Below are 18,022 nucleotides of genomic sequence, written 5' to 3'. Positions count from 1 at the left end.
TAACAAAATTCTTGAGCTGATAATAATAATGTGCGCTGTATTTTTGACAAGCTTTGGAAACCCGATCCTGTGAGAAGCTGACAAAGCGAGAATGACATATTCGGAAAGAAAAGGACAAACGCGAGAGTGGAGCGCGGAAAAAAAGGGGAAGCCAAGAAGCACGTTATTTCTTCAGCAAACATGAATTAACTGCCTTGTTTTAATTTTTATCATCACCTTTTGGACTAATATGAACTGGAATGATGGAATGACTTTCTAACAGGCTACATTTCCTGCTGATGATTACAGACACAGATGAGAGGTTTTCACTGACTGTAGGCTATACTTTGTTGTTTTAAACCTAATTAAGGACGAAATGTCTGCTGTGTGTACTTTTTCTGTAGTTGGTAACATATCAGGGACTGTAATGTGTTCATATATTTTTCATTTATTAATTTATTTATTTATGTTATATAATTACAGACATTACAGTAGGCTATTTCGCACTGTCATTGATCTGCAGTTATAATCAACTCATGTTCATAGAAAAGTTAGCAATAAACATTTATACAGAAGTATTTATGTCTGTAAAGCATCTGTTTTGTAAGAAGTGCTTCGCATATGATATGTGAACGACCTGTGCAGCTTTATTGTAGACATTTTCTCAAGCGAAAATGACATCATCTGAAACTTTGTCATACACCACCCCACCAAAAGGGTACCCTTGGTAGTGGAAACGCAAGCCTGATAAAGGTGACCCGTAACGACCCGAACCGTACCAGTCAGTAGAAACGAGCAATTATAATAGCCTGCTCATATTAACCTTTATCTTACATCTACAGAATCGTGAGGAAAATCGTGATCTTGCTTTTAAGCAAAATAAATCGTGATTCTCATTTTAGCCAGAATCATGCAGCCCTACTTAGGACAATCATATTTATGAAAGATTTATGTTGTCATGGAAATGTCAAGTTGTCTTAACCAATAATTTTAAAAAGACAAAATTGATAAAATGACACTTGAAAACAGTTGTCATAAGCATGCATAACATCTCATTCACACTCATGACGTGGGATGTAGGGCTGGGCGATAAGGCAAAAAAATTATCACCAAAATGTTTTCCATATCAGCCGATATCAATAATCATCACAATAGATGCTAAATCTTTATATCTATCAATTTTAAAGGATTTCCAGCATTTGTCCCTTTGTCCCTTTGTGCAGCTGATTCAACACATTTTTGCTCTGTTTTGTGTCAGATTGCAAAAATGTATGTAGCTCCAGACTACTAAAGTTTAGTGACGTTTCTTGTCATTAACGTCTGTGATTTTTTTTTTCTTTAACTTACTCCTCCAAACCCAACTAACACTGTATGGCTGTAAACTTGTACTATGTGTGGCATCTGGAAGTGCAGGCTGCAAAATGCCTGCACAGCTTTACGCATAGTGTATAAAAATTATTCAGCACTTATTGATGTGTCATTATCTTTTTATTAAAAAATATGTAACATGATAATTATCGTTATCAAATTTTCACCCAGCCCAAGTGTGATGTCAGAATTAGAAAGCTTTCATGACAGTCTTTTGAACACCTCTTTAAGAAAAGTGTGACCATATCTTAATCCCATTCAGTGTACTTCGATTTTCTTTTCAAAAACTGCCAAAATCTCTGACCTTTTGAGACACTCATGCATTTTCACTATAAATTTTACTATTACGACACAAGACACTACTTCAGAAGATCTCCAAAAGCTTCACTTTTAAAACTGGCATAAGAGTGTGAACAGTGCATTAATATTTGATCATGAGGTCTGATGTGATCAGGTCTTTATACAAGCAGGGTGTATGGGGGTCTGTGATGGTCAAGTGTGGGTTTATTCACCGTTGTAACAGGCCCAGTGCAGCGGCGTGTAGCCCTGGTGGTCAGTGATGACAGGAATGCTCTCTACTGACTGGGCAGCATGCAGAAGGCCCCCCAGAACCCCAACGTGCCCACAGGCCGACGCAAGGTGAACGGGAGAGCGGCCTCTACAGTCCCGTACCATGAAACTGGCACTGTGCTGCAGCAGAGCCTCCACACACTCCTCGTGGCCCGTCACCGCCTGAATCAAACAATACACACACATCTGTGAGTCATGCTAGGAGCAACAACCATGAGTGAGAGATATGTTTTTGAACATTATTACAAAAGTTGAATTTATAACCCTTTAAGTGCCACCACTCTTTTTTTGGGCTAGAGATGAAGAGAGTCAAGATTAATTGATTTTAATCATTATTCAATTCAATCTAATTGTGAAGAGGTTTGGAATAAAACTAATTGTGTATTTATTTTTATATAAAGAAACATGTTTTTTTTCTGTTAATGCTATTTAATGTTTGCACAGTTTACATTTCCCCTTGTGCAAACCTTAGTTATAAACACAGTGCCTACAGAAAATCATCATACCCCTTAGAAGTAATTACTTAATTTGTCATATAGCCTGAAATCAAATGACATTTCAAATAACTTTTCCAGTCTTTAAAAATGTTGTGGAGAGAAGCACTGAACTGAATATAAATTTAAGCACAATATTCATCTGTGCTTTACATTACATTGGCTTCAAAACATTTGGGATATAGTAGGCCTACTTGACAACTTTCTAGTGCCTTATAATAGGCTACCTTTGTGGCTTTTTTGGCTTATAAATTACACAGAATATAAAGCACGTGCAAGATTGGATTCTGAATCTGTACCAAGATTGTGCAAGATTGAATCTGTGCAAGATTGAATCTGTACCAGCTGGTTGATACCTGATCCAACAATTAGGGTTGGGTACCGAAACCCAGTGTCAATATGACACCGGTACCTTTGGAACCGGTATGCACCAGACCGAATCAGCATATAAATTTTGGTGCCTAATTCCGGTGCTGCGACAAGAACGTAAAACAGGTCGCGCATCAGAAGCGCCGCTCAGCGATGCGCAGCACCATGCATTTTAGAATTCACAAGTCAGAGGCTGTAAATCATTAGATTACTGATGTCCATGTAAAATTAGTCACAAGCCCTAAACCAAGAAAAAAGGTTTTCCCTGATTCTGATGACAGCCTTTCCACAGGTTAGTAGTAAGCCAATGTAATGTTAATAGCATAATGCAAATCTTGCATCCATGCTAACAAACAAATGATCAAAAGAAATATATTAATGCAATCCAAATAAATAAAATATGAATTGATGTTTACTTTAAACCTATTATAAATATGTATATATATTTTTCAATTATAATGATAAAAAAAATTATATAAATATATATATTAAATTTTTTTTTGGCTAAAAAGAATCAAATCAGGCACAGTTTTGGCACTGGTATCGTTTTAAAAGTATCGATTTAGCACCGGTATCAAATAAATAAATAAACAAATAACGATATGCAACCCTAATCAGCATGGGTTGATCCCTGGTTTTTGTAGTCTTCTCCTAACCTGTCCCTTACTTATATGTGTAATATGTAATACGATTTCAAGTAGCTATCTTATTCTACAATGCCGGTGTGCTCTTTTTTGTAATTGTTTAAGAATTTCCTATTATTTTTTACTTTAGGCAACTAAATCAGAATAATAAGAAAACAGTCAAACTACTTGCTCTACAAAAACGTGTGTTTATGATTATATATAAAATTTGATTAATAACTTAATTTGAGTAAGTCAGTTTACAACATCAAACAGCATTATGAGCTGCTTTTTAACGTCTACAAATCCATGGAAGTGAATAAGTCGAAAAGTCTTGAGCCAAAATTTTCCAACTGCTGTCCCTGCTCGTACATCAAGAAATTGCTCAATAAATAACCTACTAAATGATGTGTTTGTCTGCAAGTCATATTTTCCACCATATCAATTCTAATAAATTTTGTTATTTAGTTTTACCAAATATTATGTTCAGTAATCGTTTTTCATATGTTGAGAAAAATGTTTTTTGACCAATAGTTTTAGTTTAAGAAAGTGTCCTTGGTAGTGTGAAAGTGCCCGAGTTATGGTTTACCCCTCTGTGTAGAGCAGTGCGGCCCCACTTGTCTTTGGCATCAACATTGGCTCCTTTATTAATAAGAGAATAAACGCAGTCTGTGTGTCCGCCGAGCACTGACAGCATCAGAGGAGTCCTGACAATCACATATAACAATAAGACTCTCAAAAACTTGACAAATTATAATTGTTTTTTTTTTTGGTTATGTACTTACTGGCCAATCCCATCCTGGATGTCCACTGCACTCTGCAGATCAGCATTTCCAATGAGCAAACGGAGACATTCAGAATGACCATTTGTGGCTAATAGGGAGAGGAAAAAAAAAATGTCTTTACAATGTTTATATGAGTGTCATTAGTGTCAATGTACCTAAACGTAATTATTCATACACAATTAACTGCTTGGCTGATTAGGCTAAGCTAATTGTGAAGAATCTTAAACTATTTTCCCCCAGTGCGTTTGCACAATTTATTTCCAAAAACTTAAACTGATACAGAAAACACGTAAAGTATAAAATGTGTAAACAGAAAATAAAAAAAAATATTAAGAAAGATTTAGTGTATATACAATAAGAGTCAGTGTTTCCTCTAGCATTTCTCCAGCTGTGGTGGCAGAACCTTTACACAAATCTATCAACTACCTATGGCGTTATTTCAATGACAAATGGAGAAATGTCAAGAGCAGTTTTACAAGTCGAGATCGCATTTAAGTAATATGAGCATGGAAATCTTTTTGCTTGCGCACCGATTTCCTCTGCTCGTGCACAAAACCTCTTGCACACCCTTTAAATACGCTGCTCAAGCGCAGATCTTCTCGTGCGCTCTCAAAGGATTAAACAAATGATGCACAGGACTACTATGTTTACAGAAAGGTTCAGGCTGTTATAATTCACTTACCTTTTAAAACGTTTGGGTGCAATTATAACCCGCTATTAAAAACAACAACAACAACGACTGAATGTTTTGAATGAGAAGCTGGAATGTAGCCATGGTGGGATGCATTTTGGTGTTGCGCCCCACCATCGAAGAATAAATGTAGCGGAAACCATGCGAGTTGAATATTATTCAAATATATAATTTAATTCTTTGAGGTTCAATACAGTTAAATTTGTTAAAACGATTCCGTTAACTTAATTGATTTGTGGCGGGACAACATGAAGAAACTGTGTGGAACCCAGCATTTTTTACAGTGTATTTTCCATTATTATTTTTGTGCTGAGTAATCATAAAAACATACTTCTAAAACACTCATTTCAACTTCCTTCCATGACTTCCTATTATTCAGAAACACGCTCTTTCAACATCATAAAAAAAAAAAATTCAGATTCAGATATCCAACAAATATAACGTACCGGCAGCATGGATAGGGGTGCGTTTGAGCGTATAGTCCTTCACTAGGATGGAGGCCCCTTGATTGATGAGCACATCCACACATTCAACGTGACCTTTGAAGGCGGCCAGATCCAGCGGTGTGTGTCCTTGTGCAGTTCTCACATCCAGATCCAGCAGAGACTGAACCAGTACCTCGAGAGCCTGGTGATGTCCATGATATGCCTGCAAACAAAAGCTCAAATCAACCACAGCAATCAAATGCAGGAGATTCACAGAAAGTTCTTTTTTTCCCTAAAACCTGTTGAGCAAACAGATGGAGAGTGTACTCACAGCCAGATGTAGAGGGCTCACGGGAGCACGTACATCAGAGTCATTTAGAATGTCTGTCCCTGAGGTTTCCATTAACTTGAAGACAAAACACAACAGAACTAAATGGGTCTGATCCCTCAATCTAGAGTGACATCATTTTAAGCAAAAACTAAATATTAAATCATAATTGTGTCGCATCTCTGAGGCAGTGTTTTGAAATTCACACAGGCCGAACTGAGTTTTGAATTAAGACGATCTAGCTTACAGATCACAGACCATATCACCTAGCACCTTGCCATTAATAAGCTGTAATAAAATTTAGAATGACTTTCTCAAAGTGATTTTAAAACTCATATTAAGCGATCTGAAGGCAAAACAAGGTTTAAAAAACTGGTAATATATATTTTCTTTGACCCATACATTTACAAAAAAAAAACAGTCTATCACATCACTTTTCAGCAATGTTATACTCTTTGTTTTTAACATCTGTTTAGATTTCCAAGTAAATTAAAAAACAATTCAAGCACATAAAACTATTCAGCAAGACAAGTCATACTCTTTTTGTTTTTAACAAGTGTTTAGATATCCAAGTAAATTAAAAAATTCAAACACTCAAAACTATAATCAAGAGTTTAAGAGTTTAAAAATGCCCTGCTGTTATCAGCATGCAATAAATCTTGTTCGATGTTCGAGGCTGCGAAGGATCCACCAGTTATATGCCTCATTATCTAGGAATTGAAGGGCGGATTTTGAGGCTACATTTGAAGAAGACTTTTAGAAATTTTTTGAAATGAAACTGTCTTTGTCGCACCACAAAGTCAAATGTATCCTTCGAATGATGCACCCTTTGAAATGAGACACAGCCATAGTTAGTTTTGAAAGTTTTAAACAGTTTGCCAAAATTAAGCTTTTCTAACATTTTTCCAACTGGCAAAAACTTCTGAACCACAACTGGCCTAAGGTGATTTTTGATTTATAGCAAAAACTGAAGTTAGAATTGTAACAAAGTGAAATGGACCCTGTATTTATGCTGCCCTAATGATTTTTGTTTTACTGATATTGTTACTTTTAACCTTTTCTGCAAATATTGACAAAAACGCTAATATTATAGTGAAATATCTGATATTCTGATGATCAAATCTGTCCAAGACATGTATTCGGTGATGGGCCTCACCATGTTGGTCTACGCTGCAGTGGTGAGATTAGAGCTGCTGGAATTACAACATGTTAATTCATCAACTTCTCCCGAAATACATAATTGGCTGTTTAACTAGGAGAAGAATAGAGTAATACAGTATGTATCTGATGTGAATAAAGCACGTTGTCTGATTAGGTTTAAAAATAATTACTTCCCTAGACATCGGTGTATATACTACAAACCATAGATAGTTGTGGTTTTTCTAGTATTTATGTGTATGTACATGTCTGAAAATTAAAATAAATGTTTTTTTATTATTATTTTTTTTTTACAAAACACTGGTAACACTTGTTATTAATTAGAAGCAATTTGCTTATCTTCTCTTGCATTCCACATTCTAATCATACTAGTGTGATCATACACAGGCTCGTCTGATCACACCAGTGTGATTATATGGGATAAAGGGATAATATCGCACAGCTGCTTGCTTTACAAAGTGCTTAACTTCTGTTTGTCCCCCTAAAATCACAGGTGTCAAAGCCAGTTCCTGGAGGGCCGCAGCTCTGCACAGTTTAGTTCCAACCCTAATTAAACACACTTGATCAAACTAATTGAGTCCTTCAGGCTTGTTTGAAACTTACAGGTAAGTGTGTTGAAGCAGGGTTAGAACTAAACTGTACAGGGTTGCGGCCCTCCAGAAATTGGCTTTGACTCCTGTGGCCTAAATGAAGAACTTAAACATCTTAAAGGCCATGATATATCAGGAAGTTTTATGTTAAGCATTACAGTTCTTACCACATCTAACGGAGTTTCACTTGCAATCTAATAAAGAGAAAAGAAACAATCAGCTGAAAATATTTAAAAATTATGTGAATTACCGAATTATGTGGTTTTAAGTTCACCAGTAACTTACCAACTCCAGACACAGACGGTGTCCATACGCAGAGGCGTAATGCACTGCATTGTAGCCCTGATTGTCTCGGATCCCTGGGTTAGCATCATTCCTCAGCAAATATTCCAGGCACCTAGTTAGGGAAAGAGAAAGACTGGTAACTACTAGAAAGACACGTCTGTGAAATTAAATCTGAGATTTTCAAAATGAGAGACTCATTATGTTCTCTTGAATGGATTTTGGGCTTGGTTTTTAAGGGTATACTCACACTATGTACAGTTGCTTTTGAACCGTGCCAAAGCACGCTTGTAATGATTAATCAATCCATAGGAAACAGTCCCTTAAAACTTACATTTCGTGATCAGTTTCAGGCTCAGAGGCGATTTGCAATTACACTAAAATTGTACCGCGCCACAGCCCAAGTGAACAGCTTTCTGGTACAACTCTTCCAGCCAGGGCAGGGCCGGCTAACTGCACCGTGCCTGAGCCAGATTTAGAACACTCACACTTCTCAAATGAATGATCCGGGAAACGTGCCTGGGCAAGGTACAATTAGCATAGTGCGCCCTAAGAGTAGGTGGTGCTTTAGGCTAGTTTAACAGTTTTACAGTGCCATCAGCTGTTGATTCAATCGACTCATAAAGGAAAATAGTGAAGAATTTAAAAAAAATCTAGAATTGACTTCTTAAACACTTCAGTAAATACATTTCTTAGAATGTCACCATTTCCACTTGTTTGCAACATGGTAACTTACTTTCCATCGGCGTCAGAAGCAGCGGCATAATGGAGGGGGGTGCAGCCCCTCTTGTCAAGCTCATTGACGTTGGCTCCTGAGCCCACCAAAGCAAACAGGCACTGGTAGTTGCAGTTTGCAGCTGCGTAGTGCAAAGGTGTCCTGCAGAACAGATTGTTAATGTTTGCCTTGTAAAAAATATCACTAGGTTGTTAGAATAATGTTTGGCTATAGTAATGTACTAGTAAACAAACCTTCCAAAGCTGTCCTTCCTGTTGAAATCTGCCCCCGTGTTGAGGAGAAGATTCAAACATTCAAGGTTCCTGTAAGGAAACAGGTTTTTGGTAAGCTGTTAAAGTTCTCTCACACACACAAAACACACACATGCACGCACGCACGCACACAGTTGAAGTCAGAATTATAAGCCCCCTTTTGACTTTTTTTCTTTTTAAATATTTCCCATATGATGTTTAACAGATTCAGGAAATTTTCAAAGTATGTCTGATAATATTTTGTCTTCTGGAGAAATCCTTATTTGTTTTATTTCAGCAAGAAGCAAGATTTCTGCAAAAAGTCTTTAATTTTTTAAAAACCATTTTAGGGTCAAAGTACTAGCCCTTTTAAGCTATTTATTTTTTCGCTAGTCTACAGAACAAACCATCGTTATACAATAACTTGCCAAATTACTCTAACCTGCCTAGTTAACCTACTTAGGCCTTTAAATGTCAATTTAAGCTGTATAGAAGTGTCTTGAAAAATATCTAGTAAAATATTATTTACTGTCATCATGGCAAAGAAAAAATAAATCAGTTATTAGAAATGAGTTAATAAAACTATTATGTTTAGAAATGTGTTGAAAAAATCTTCCCTCCGTTAAACAGAAATTGGGGAAAAAACATACAAGGAGCCAAAAAATTCTGGGGGGCTAATAATTGGCCTATAGGGGGCTATATAATTTTATTATATATATATATATATATATATATATATATATATATATATATATATATATATATATATATATATATATATATATATATAAATAAAACAATCAAATTAAAAAGAACCTTACCCGCCGGCAGCAGCAGCATGTAAACAGGTCCTTCCAAAGTCATCAGGGGTGTCTATATCAAAGCCTGGAGGACAGAAACATGCTCAGTTTACTGTTTTAGAGAAATGAAGCAGACAACCATACAGCAATATTAGATGTAATCCGTACACGAAAAATGTAATGACTATTAGCAGTGATGCAGCTTACCAGAAGACAGCAGCTTACGGCAGCAGTCCGAGAAGCCGCTGAGAGCAGCCAAATGCAGTGGAAACATGCCATGAACTCCTCTCCTAAGAAAAAAAAAAGCAACTGTTACATATAAATTTACAGGTCTACATGTCTGCATATGATCAGTTACAACTAAAAAAGCACCAATGTCCCAGCCAGGAATTGGACATTTTTATCCAAAAATGCTATTGGGAGGCAGCTGTTTTTTGTTTCGAGCTATTGATTGGTGTTTCATGTGCATATTGAGTTTGCAGAAAAAAGCCGGAAGCGCTAGCATTTACAGCGAAAAAATGACATCCGATGTGGTACAGAGTTATTGTATTAGAGATAAGTTATAATGATTACATAATTTTGTTATTTACATAATACTTTCAGCATTTTATTACAGCTTGTCACCTAGTGATAAGCAGTTACTTGGCAAGATTAACATTAAAGTGAGCTGTGTTCGTCTGACAGGTCCATTTGAGATAGCACCCTGCCAATGGATATTGGATAAGACGAAATGGCCAAGCATCCAGCCCGAAATATACAACTCTCTTATTGAAACTCCAAGTGTTTTTACAAGAGAAATGTTAAAGGTCTACAAGTCTTTTATGCCTACAATTTTGTTCTATGTGGTTATGTGCAAGAAATAATGTTCCATGACTCCAAGATTCAAAACTTTGTAGTGCTAAAAACCGAGGTTCTGCCTAGCCAAAGACAAGGAAAGAAGATGGAACTGTACAAGGCCTGGGTAATCATCAACAAGAAAACAACTGCATTCTGACAAAAAACTGCACCTGTACAGCAGGGTATGTGAACCTACATTTTTACATTTCATTCTAAGCATTCTGTGTCCGCAGTTTAATTAACAATATTTTAATGTTTTTGCTGAAATCATTGCTGCAATCAAAAACGAGATAGGTGTATGATTCAGCATGGCGTAAACTTACCTGATATAAAATAAGAACTGCAAAGTCGAGCATTTTTAATTAGGTCTTATGATGGCTGTTAGCCAAAGACGACTGCGGTTGGCATTAAAAGCAGTGTGGTGTACGGTAAAATTTAAGTTTTCTATTTTTGGACTTTCAATTTTGGCATCCTACTGCACAACACGACATGTTTGTTATAGCAACCAGTCTTTTTTTGCAACCGGTATATGGGGTAGAACCCGTGTGACGTAGGTTGGTAATTCCCCTATAAATTCTTTCCAAATAGAGTCAACTTGTGAAATTATATTTGAAAAATTAATCGCAACACATTGTGGCGAGCTGAAAGCGGTCACTTAATGTCCACATAGGACGTGATGTATTTTAAAAAACCCCTCTCTATCATGGGAAATGGATAAAAGAAGGAAGTGTTTGTTCACCAAGAAGAGAGTATGCGGAGCTTCGGCTAGAAGCTCAGGCAATGATGGCTCAGGCTGAAAGGAATCGTCTGGCTGAGAGACAATGTGTTTGTTTGGTTAACTCCTGTAACCTTCGGACTGGTGAGCTGATCTAACTTTAATTTGTGACTAAAACAGACGACGATGCAGTACGTCTACGGCACTACGGCAACTTAACTATTTCTCTTCATGTATGGTTTATGAGGGAATGAGCAAAAGCGTACTCTCGAGTGAAACATCAAACTGTTTGAACGAACTGTGAGCATCTGAGTTACGAGAACCGAATGAATCGTTGAATTTTTTGAACGAACTGTGAGCATCTGAGTTAAAGAAACCGAGTGAATCATTGAACCGTTTGACGAACTGTGAGCATCTGAGTTACTGAAACAGAGCGAATTATTGAACTGTTTGATGAACTGTGAGCATCTCGGTTAGAACTGAATGAATCATTGAGCGATTTAAACGAAATGTGAGCATCTGAGTTATTGAAACCGAGTGAATCATTGAACTGTTTGACGAACTCTGAGCATCTCAGTTAGAATTGAATGAATCATTGAGCGGTTTAAACGAACTATGAGCATCTGAGTTATTGAAACCGAGTGAATCATTGAACTGTTAGACGAACTGTGAGCATCTCAGTTAGAACTGAATGAATCATTGAGCGGTTTGAACGAACTGTGAGCATCTGAGTTATTGAATCCGAGTGAATCATTAAACTGTTTGACGAACTCTGAGCATCTTAGTTAGAACTGAATGAATCATTGAACTGTTTAAACAAACTGAGCATCTTGATTACTATAACTGAATGAATCATTGAATTGTTTAAACCAAGTGAATCGTTGAATTGTTTGACCCGAGTGAATCATTGAAATGTTGAACCGACTGAATCATTGAACTGTTTGAATTGTTTATATTGAATTTCTGTATAACAGTAATGAATGTAAGGTTCTAACAAATTGATGTGAATCAGTGGTTTAATCTTGTGCATGGATCAAGTTAATTTCAAGTCGACAGAGGTACCTCTTTATTTGGTTTATTATTATTATTATTTTGTTTTGTGCATTTGATTTGTTGAATTATTCAAATGCTTGTTGAAATGGGTTTGAAATTTTTTCTGTTGTAAAACATGTATATAGTGTTATTTTGAGGTTGTAAGGAGACCTAATTGAATATTAGTAGAATGCAATTTAAACTGGTTTAGTCTGATTTATTTTGTCTTTAGCTCTATAAGGGGTTACTAGGGTTATTGCACTGCTTCTGTATCCCATGTAGCACTGACTTTATAAATATTATTTTTTATTTTTTACTTATAAATATATGAGTTGGCACCCCTACCCAGTCAGATCGCTACAACATTTAGCAGTAAAACTAAATATAGCACTGTCAGTTTTTTTCCAATATCATGCAGCCCTAATGCATCATCAATTACAACATTCTTAGATTTTCAAAAAGGGTTAAATAGTGAATTTATTCTACACCCGCCTGTCTACAGTTAGTAAATGTTGAATTAAACAAAGCTACCAAGTTAAGTAGTTATCAAGCAGAGAGCAATGTAAATTCATACTTGGCCGTATCAGCTCCATTTGTGATCAGTGTGTTGATGAGAAGCTCATGTCCGTATCGGGCTGCGATGTGCAGAGGAGTGTTCCCATTCTTATCTTCACAGTCTATCTCAGCACCTACACATATAGCACACAGCCAAGCAAGATGTAGTCAGATACTGCACACTTGCACATTGATAAATGTACACTGTAAAACTGAAGACTTACCGTTTTGAATAATGGCCTGAGATCTTGAGAACCTCCCGTGGATTGCAGTCATATGTAGGGGAGTTTTACCATCCTTACTCTGGATGAAGAGAAAATAGTGTTCAATTAGTGAGATAAATACTAGGGATGGTCTGACGGATCGGCATCGGCCGATAATCACATTTTAGAACTCAATTGGTACTCGCTAATCTGGCCGATCACATGAACCGATTGCAAATGTCCGTTTACAACCAGCAAAGGAAAATGCATTTTAATTTCTTATGTATCAAATATGCATTCCAAACTTTTTCAATGTGCAAGTTGAACCACAATTATTCTTCCATCATTTGCAATTTTTCCAAATTGCATTGTTAGTCATTTTTCTTACTTTTTTACATCTGTTCTATCTATTATTTTCTATAAAGCTACTTCTGACCATGATATGTCCACACTAGGCATGGGCCGGTATAAGATTATGATGGTATGATAACCTTGGATAAAAATATTATGGTTTAACGGTATTGTGATTACTGCTCTAAAATATATTCTTTTTAAATGTCTGGGTTAAAAATAAAACATTTTCCCCTTTAAAAAGCATATTTTATTTTTTGAAAGATTTATAATATTTTGGAACAGTAAACATGGCCGGCTAAATAATTCAAATGAACACTGATTTCCTTGCTACAATAATCAATTTATCGAATTATCACACAAGACATGGAAATTACCTCAATCATTTTTGGTGAAGCAATATACTAATAGTAGGGACAGTGTCAGTATGGTTTAAAAAAAGAAAAAAAAAAACACTATAGGATCTACAATAAATTACTATAGTAAATTTTACTATAGTAAAAAAGATACCGCAGGCTCTGTTACATTTTACCTTGCAATTTTTTGTTAACATTTATTATTATTTATTAAGAACCTACATTTTGACATTCTGACTCCAATGTCTAATTATTACATTATTACTATAGTTAAATAAAATATTCTTAAGAATAAAATGTGTACTTTGGAAGAGTGACCTTGCATTATAATGATGTAATATTGTCATTTTGGCGTTATATGAGTGGCATAAAATGACAATAATATCATTTAATCGCTAAATATTTTAGTGCAATATATATCGTTCAACAAAAAATGGATATCGTAATAGGCCTTAATGTATCAAAATAGTTATTAGGTGCATTTCTTTTATTAACAGCACATGTTTTATAGTAATTGGAGCAATGTAAAACAAGCACACGGCTGTCAAACAAGCTTAAAATGTGCTGATGTGCAGAGAGCATTTTGTGATTAAATAGGTACATCTCTAAATTAGTCAGAGCAGCAGAATCTCAATTTAGTAGAATATACATTTAGGAAAACACTTTCAAAATAGCAATTTAGTGCTTTCTAGGTTGCTTAGAACACTTATTTAACTAAGCAAACTTATTTTATGTATTTTATGCTTAGCCCTGGTTTATTTTATAAATCATGCATTGCCACTAGATTAATATTATTTCAAGGAGAGTAACTGATCAGAATGCTCATAGAGGTGAGGACAGACTCCTCTGAGCACTTATGTCTCCAGCAGTGGAGAACATTAGTTATTTGGCTATCAAATTAAAAAGTAGTTTTAATTTCCCTAATGAGTTCAGCAAGACTTTCTCAGCTTGAACAGAAGAATCAATAGCTCTGAGATTTTCACCATTGTAATGGTTCATCTGTCAGTGTTTTTGACGCCATTAAACCGCCATTGCGGGAATCGCCTGGTGGCGACTGGGTGTACTGCAGCCAAAGTAGTTGTGGTGGGACCTACCTAAATCCTTTCTTAGGGTAAAAATTTAAGGTGTTTTCTGTTACTGTTTGTTTAGTCTGCATTAATGCATTCAGTGTAAAGCTGCACACAAACATTAAAGATCATGATCTCAATTCAAACCCATGTAACGTGTGTGTGTGTATATATATATATGTGTATATATATATATATATATATATATATATATATATATATATATATACACACACACATATATATATATATATATATATATATATATATATATATATATATACATACATACATACATACATACATACATACATACATACATACATACATACATACATACATACATACATACATACATACATACATACATACATACATACATACATACATACATACATACATACATACATACATACATACATACATACATACATACATACATACATACATACATACATACATATATATATATATATATATATATATACATACATACATACATGCATATATACATATACACACACACACACACGCACATATACACACACACACACACACATACACTTTTATTGTTCAAATACAATGTATTATAAATATATATATAAATATCGCATTAATATATTTCTTTTGATCATTTGTTTGTTAGCATGGATGCAAGTTTTGCATTATACTATTAACATTACATTAGGTCACTACTAACCTGTGGAAAGGCTGTCATTAAAATCAGGGAACACCTTTTTTTCTGGGTTTGGGGCTTGTGACTACTTTTACATGGACATCAGTGATCTAATGATTTGTTTTTTGAAAGTTGAATTCATGATTCCCTGACACATGTTATAGCACATAGATCAGTAACGTCATTGTGTCACCTGCCTATAAATGTTTCCTCCGCAGTTGTGTCTGTGGTCCTTTAAGATAATCAAAAATCTCAGTTTAAATAGTGGACTCTTGATCAGAGTATTGTCTTAATCATATTAAAATCAGAGTATTGGTGTCCATGTAAATGTACTCACTGGAAGTGCCAGATAATGTCACAAGCTATCAAAGACAGTCCATTCCTCACCTTTAGGTTGATTCCACTTTAAGTACTAATGTGTGCCTTTGATGCACTCCTTTAAGCTTCTTAAGGGCGTCACACATCGGATGCGCTGCTCAGAGCCACGGCATGGCGCGCACATGACAGTTGATAGTATCACACATCAGACGCGCACATTTGCATAATATTTAAAATGAAACTATTCAGATGGTGGTCTTTGGCGCGACAGAAAACTAAACAGTCATGAGTCGTGGCTGGGCGCTGCGGACAGCCTCTGACTTGCAAATTCTAAAATGCCAGTGTCACCGGAATTAGGCACCGAAATTCATATGCTAATTCGGTCAGGTGCATACTGGTTTCAAAGGTAGGTTTCGGTATCCAACCCTATTTATTAGACACTAAAAATCAAAGTCAGGACAAAAAACATGAATGCTTGTTATTTTCAGTTGGATTTGGGATTCTATTTTTCTATTTTAACTACATTTTAATCTTGTCTTTTTACAAAAACGATACTGCATATTGATTTAGTCGGATGTAGTATTTAATGGCTTCGGCGTCATGTCATCTTAAAGGCATAGTTAACCTAAAACAAGTTAAGTATAAATGTCAATTCAGATCTGCATGTGCCACCTTACCTTGATATTGACATCTGCACCATTGCCCACAAGCAGCTCAAGGCAAAGTGCTCCATGTCGTGAGGCGGCGGTGAAGTGCAGGGGTGCGAAGCCCTTCTCATTAACCTGGTTCACATTGGCGCCACACTCGATCAACTCGTTCACCACCACATCCTGACCATTGTAGCAAGCCACGTGCAGCGGTGTGTTTCCATACGCATTTGGCTCATTCATCTGAAAGCACGTGCACAGTTCAAATGTTTAACTATAAAACATTCACATTTGCTTGCAGAATGGTTTAATTAGAGATCTACATTTAATACAACTGAAAAAGAGCTTATATAACCATGAATATGTATTGACCAAACACAAAATGCATGTTTATTTAAATGCCCAAAAGGTTCCTTCTAAAGTGGTGCTCTGGATGAAAAGGTTAGCATGGTGCCATCTGAAAGCTATTCTGGCTAAATCGCCCTCAGTACGCAAATGTGTGAGTGAAAGCAAAGCACATTGTGAGTTTAATTATGTCCTTGTCAATCAAATGACTGCCACTTTTGATCTGCTAAATTGAAATCAAAATTACACACTGACAAAATGGGTACGGTCATAATTTTAGCAGTCGTGCAAACAAAACACATGCAGACGTCATTAGAAAAATTGAATGGTTCATTTGAAATGACGCACAGCAATGAATTTAGAAGTTTATATTAAGTATTATTGTGTAACAAAAGAATGCAGCTTAGATATTACAACACTTTTCCTGAAACTTCATGGCTTTAATGTTTTATTAATTAATGAGTAGTCCTAAACATGTCAATAAGTGAAATAATAAAATAAAAATTGATCAGAATAGATCTATGCAGTAATTCTTGGACTTAAAACGAAACTGGTCCATTAGTTTGCATTTAATGTATGCAACATGTATTGGCTTTGTTCAAACTCATTTAAGTAAATATAAAAACAATTTTGGAAAAACAACCCATTTTTTAAAATTTTTTTTTTTGTGTGATTTAAAAAGGATGAAGGAAAAACAGCACAATGAAATGGATGAGAGCACTCAAACCTTCTCAGATCAATTATATACAAAAATAATGCTCATTATTTCTGACTAAATGTAAACATCAGATTTATAAAAAAAATTGGATTTATAATGGAGTGGATTTTTTGTTTCGTTTTGCAGCCCTGACAAATAAATATATAATCGTTCAGTATAAGAACACATTTACCAACACCTGTTACTTTATATCATAAATTACTGGGCATGTATCCATGCTGTAGTCATAAGTTAGCATTTAACAGTATCATTCTGATCGTTCTCATGTAAGACCACATACAGTGACATCATATTTACCAAAGTGTTTATTGAGATATTAAAATTAATCTGAGAATGTCTGTCATCATATTTATGTCATCGCCCTAATAAGAATTTTTTTTTCCCACGCGTTCTGCGACTGGTATGAACACAGCATAGGGTTCATTCTCACCAAATGAGTCTTTATTTCTAAAAACGCTTTACATATACAGTGGGGAAAATAAGTATTGAACATGTCATGTTTTTTCCAAGGAATACTATTTCTAGCTGTTAACATGGAATTGAGCTAGATTTTAGTAAAAACCCAACATAAAAATGAAACAAAGCAAAAACAATCTGAATAATTAGTTATATGTAATAACAATGAAAAAACAAGGAGAAAGTACTCCACTATTGAAACGTATTTAATACTTTATACAAAAAGCTTTTTTTAGTGATGGCAGCTTAAAGACGCCTCTAATGTAGAGAATGAAGTCACATGCATTGCCTAGGTGTGATTTTTTTTTTCACAGACCT

At 35.4% G+C, this 18,022-nt stretch overlaps 1 protein-coding gene across 3 annotated transcripts in view; it reads right to left on the bottom strand.

The window, feature by feature from the left end:
* Nucleotides 1-18,022, bottom strand: part of ankrd28b (ankyrin repeat domain 28b) — a 71,624-nt gene that overhangs the window by 10,953 nt on the left and 42,649 nt on the right. For 2 of the 3 annotated variants that reach the window (XR_015511251.1, XM_087286870.1), the window contains exons 8-21: nucleotides 16,216-16,428; nucleotides 12,792-12,870; nucleotides 12,587-12,701; nucleotides 9,636-9,718; nucleotides 9,450-9,513; nucleotides 8,632-8,700; nucleotides 8,399-8,539; nucleotides 7,666-7,777; nucleotides 7,548-7,574; nucleotides 5,636-5,710; nucleotides 5,326-5,527; nucleotides 4,189-4,276; nucleotides 3,993-4,110; nucleotides 1,860-2,079 (exon numbers count right to left, since the gene is read on the bottom strand). Coding sequence is in view for 1 of the 3 variants with exons in the window: in XM_087286870.1 (XP_087142996.1) it covers nucleotides 1,860-2,079; nucleotides 3,993-4,110; nucleotides 4,189-4,276; nucleotides 5,326-5,527; nucleotides 5,636-5,710; nucleotides 7,548-7,574; nucleotides 7,666-7,777; nucleotides 8,399-8,539; nucleotides 8,632-8,700; nucleotides 9,450-9,513; nucleotides 9,636-9,718; nucleotides 12,587-12,701; nucleotides 12,792-12,870; nucleotides 16,216-16,428 (1,606 nt within the window). In the remaining 2 variants the exon portion in view is untranslated. Of the gene's footprint in view, nucleotides 1-1,859; nucleotides 2,080-3,992; nucleotides 4,111-4,188; nucleotides 4,277-5,325; nucleotides 5,528-5,635; nucleotides 7,300-7,464; nucleotides 7,575-7,665; nucleotides 7,778-8,398; nucleotides 8,540-8,631; nucleotides 8,701-9,449; nucleotides 9,514-9,635; nucleotides 9,719-12,586; nucleotides 12,702-12,791; nucleotides 12,871-16,215; nucleotides 16,429-18,022 lie in introns of those variants that run through there. The other variant, XR_015511252.1, reaches the window with a different exon arrangement.

This window comes from Danio rerio, chromosome 16 (genome assembly GCF_052040795.2).
Source record: "Danio rerio strain M-AB ecotype USA chromosome 16, GRCz13ab, whole genome shotgun sequence".
Taxonomy (NCBI): Eukaryota; Metazoa; Chordata; class Actinopteri; order Cypriniformes; family Danionidae; genus Danio; species Danio rerio.
Note: the sequence above shows the minus strand (reverse complement) of the source record. Positions and strands in the feature narration are given on the sequence as shown.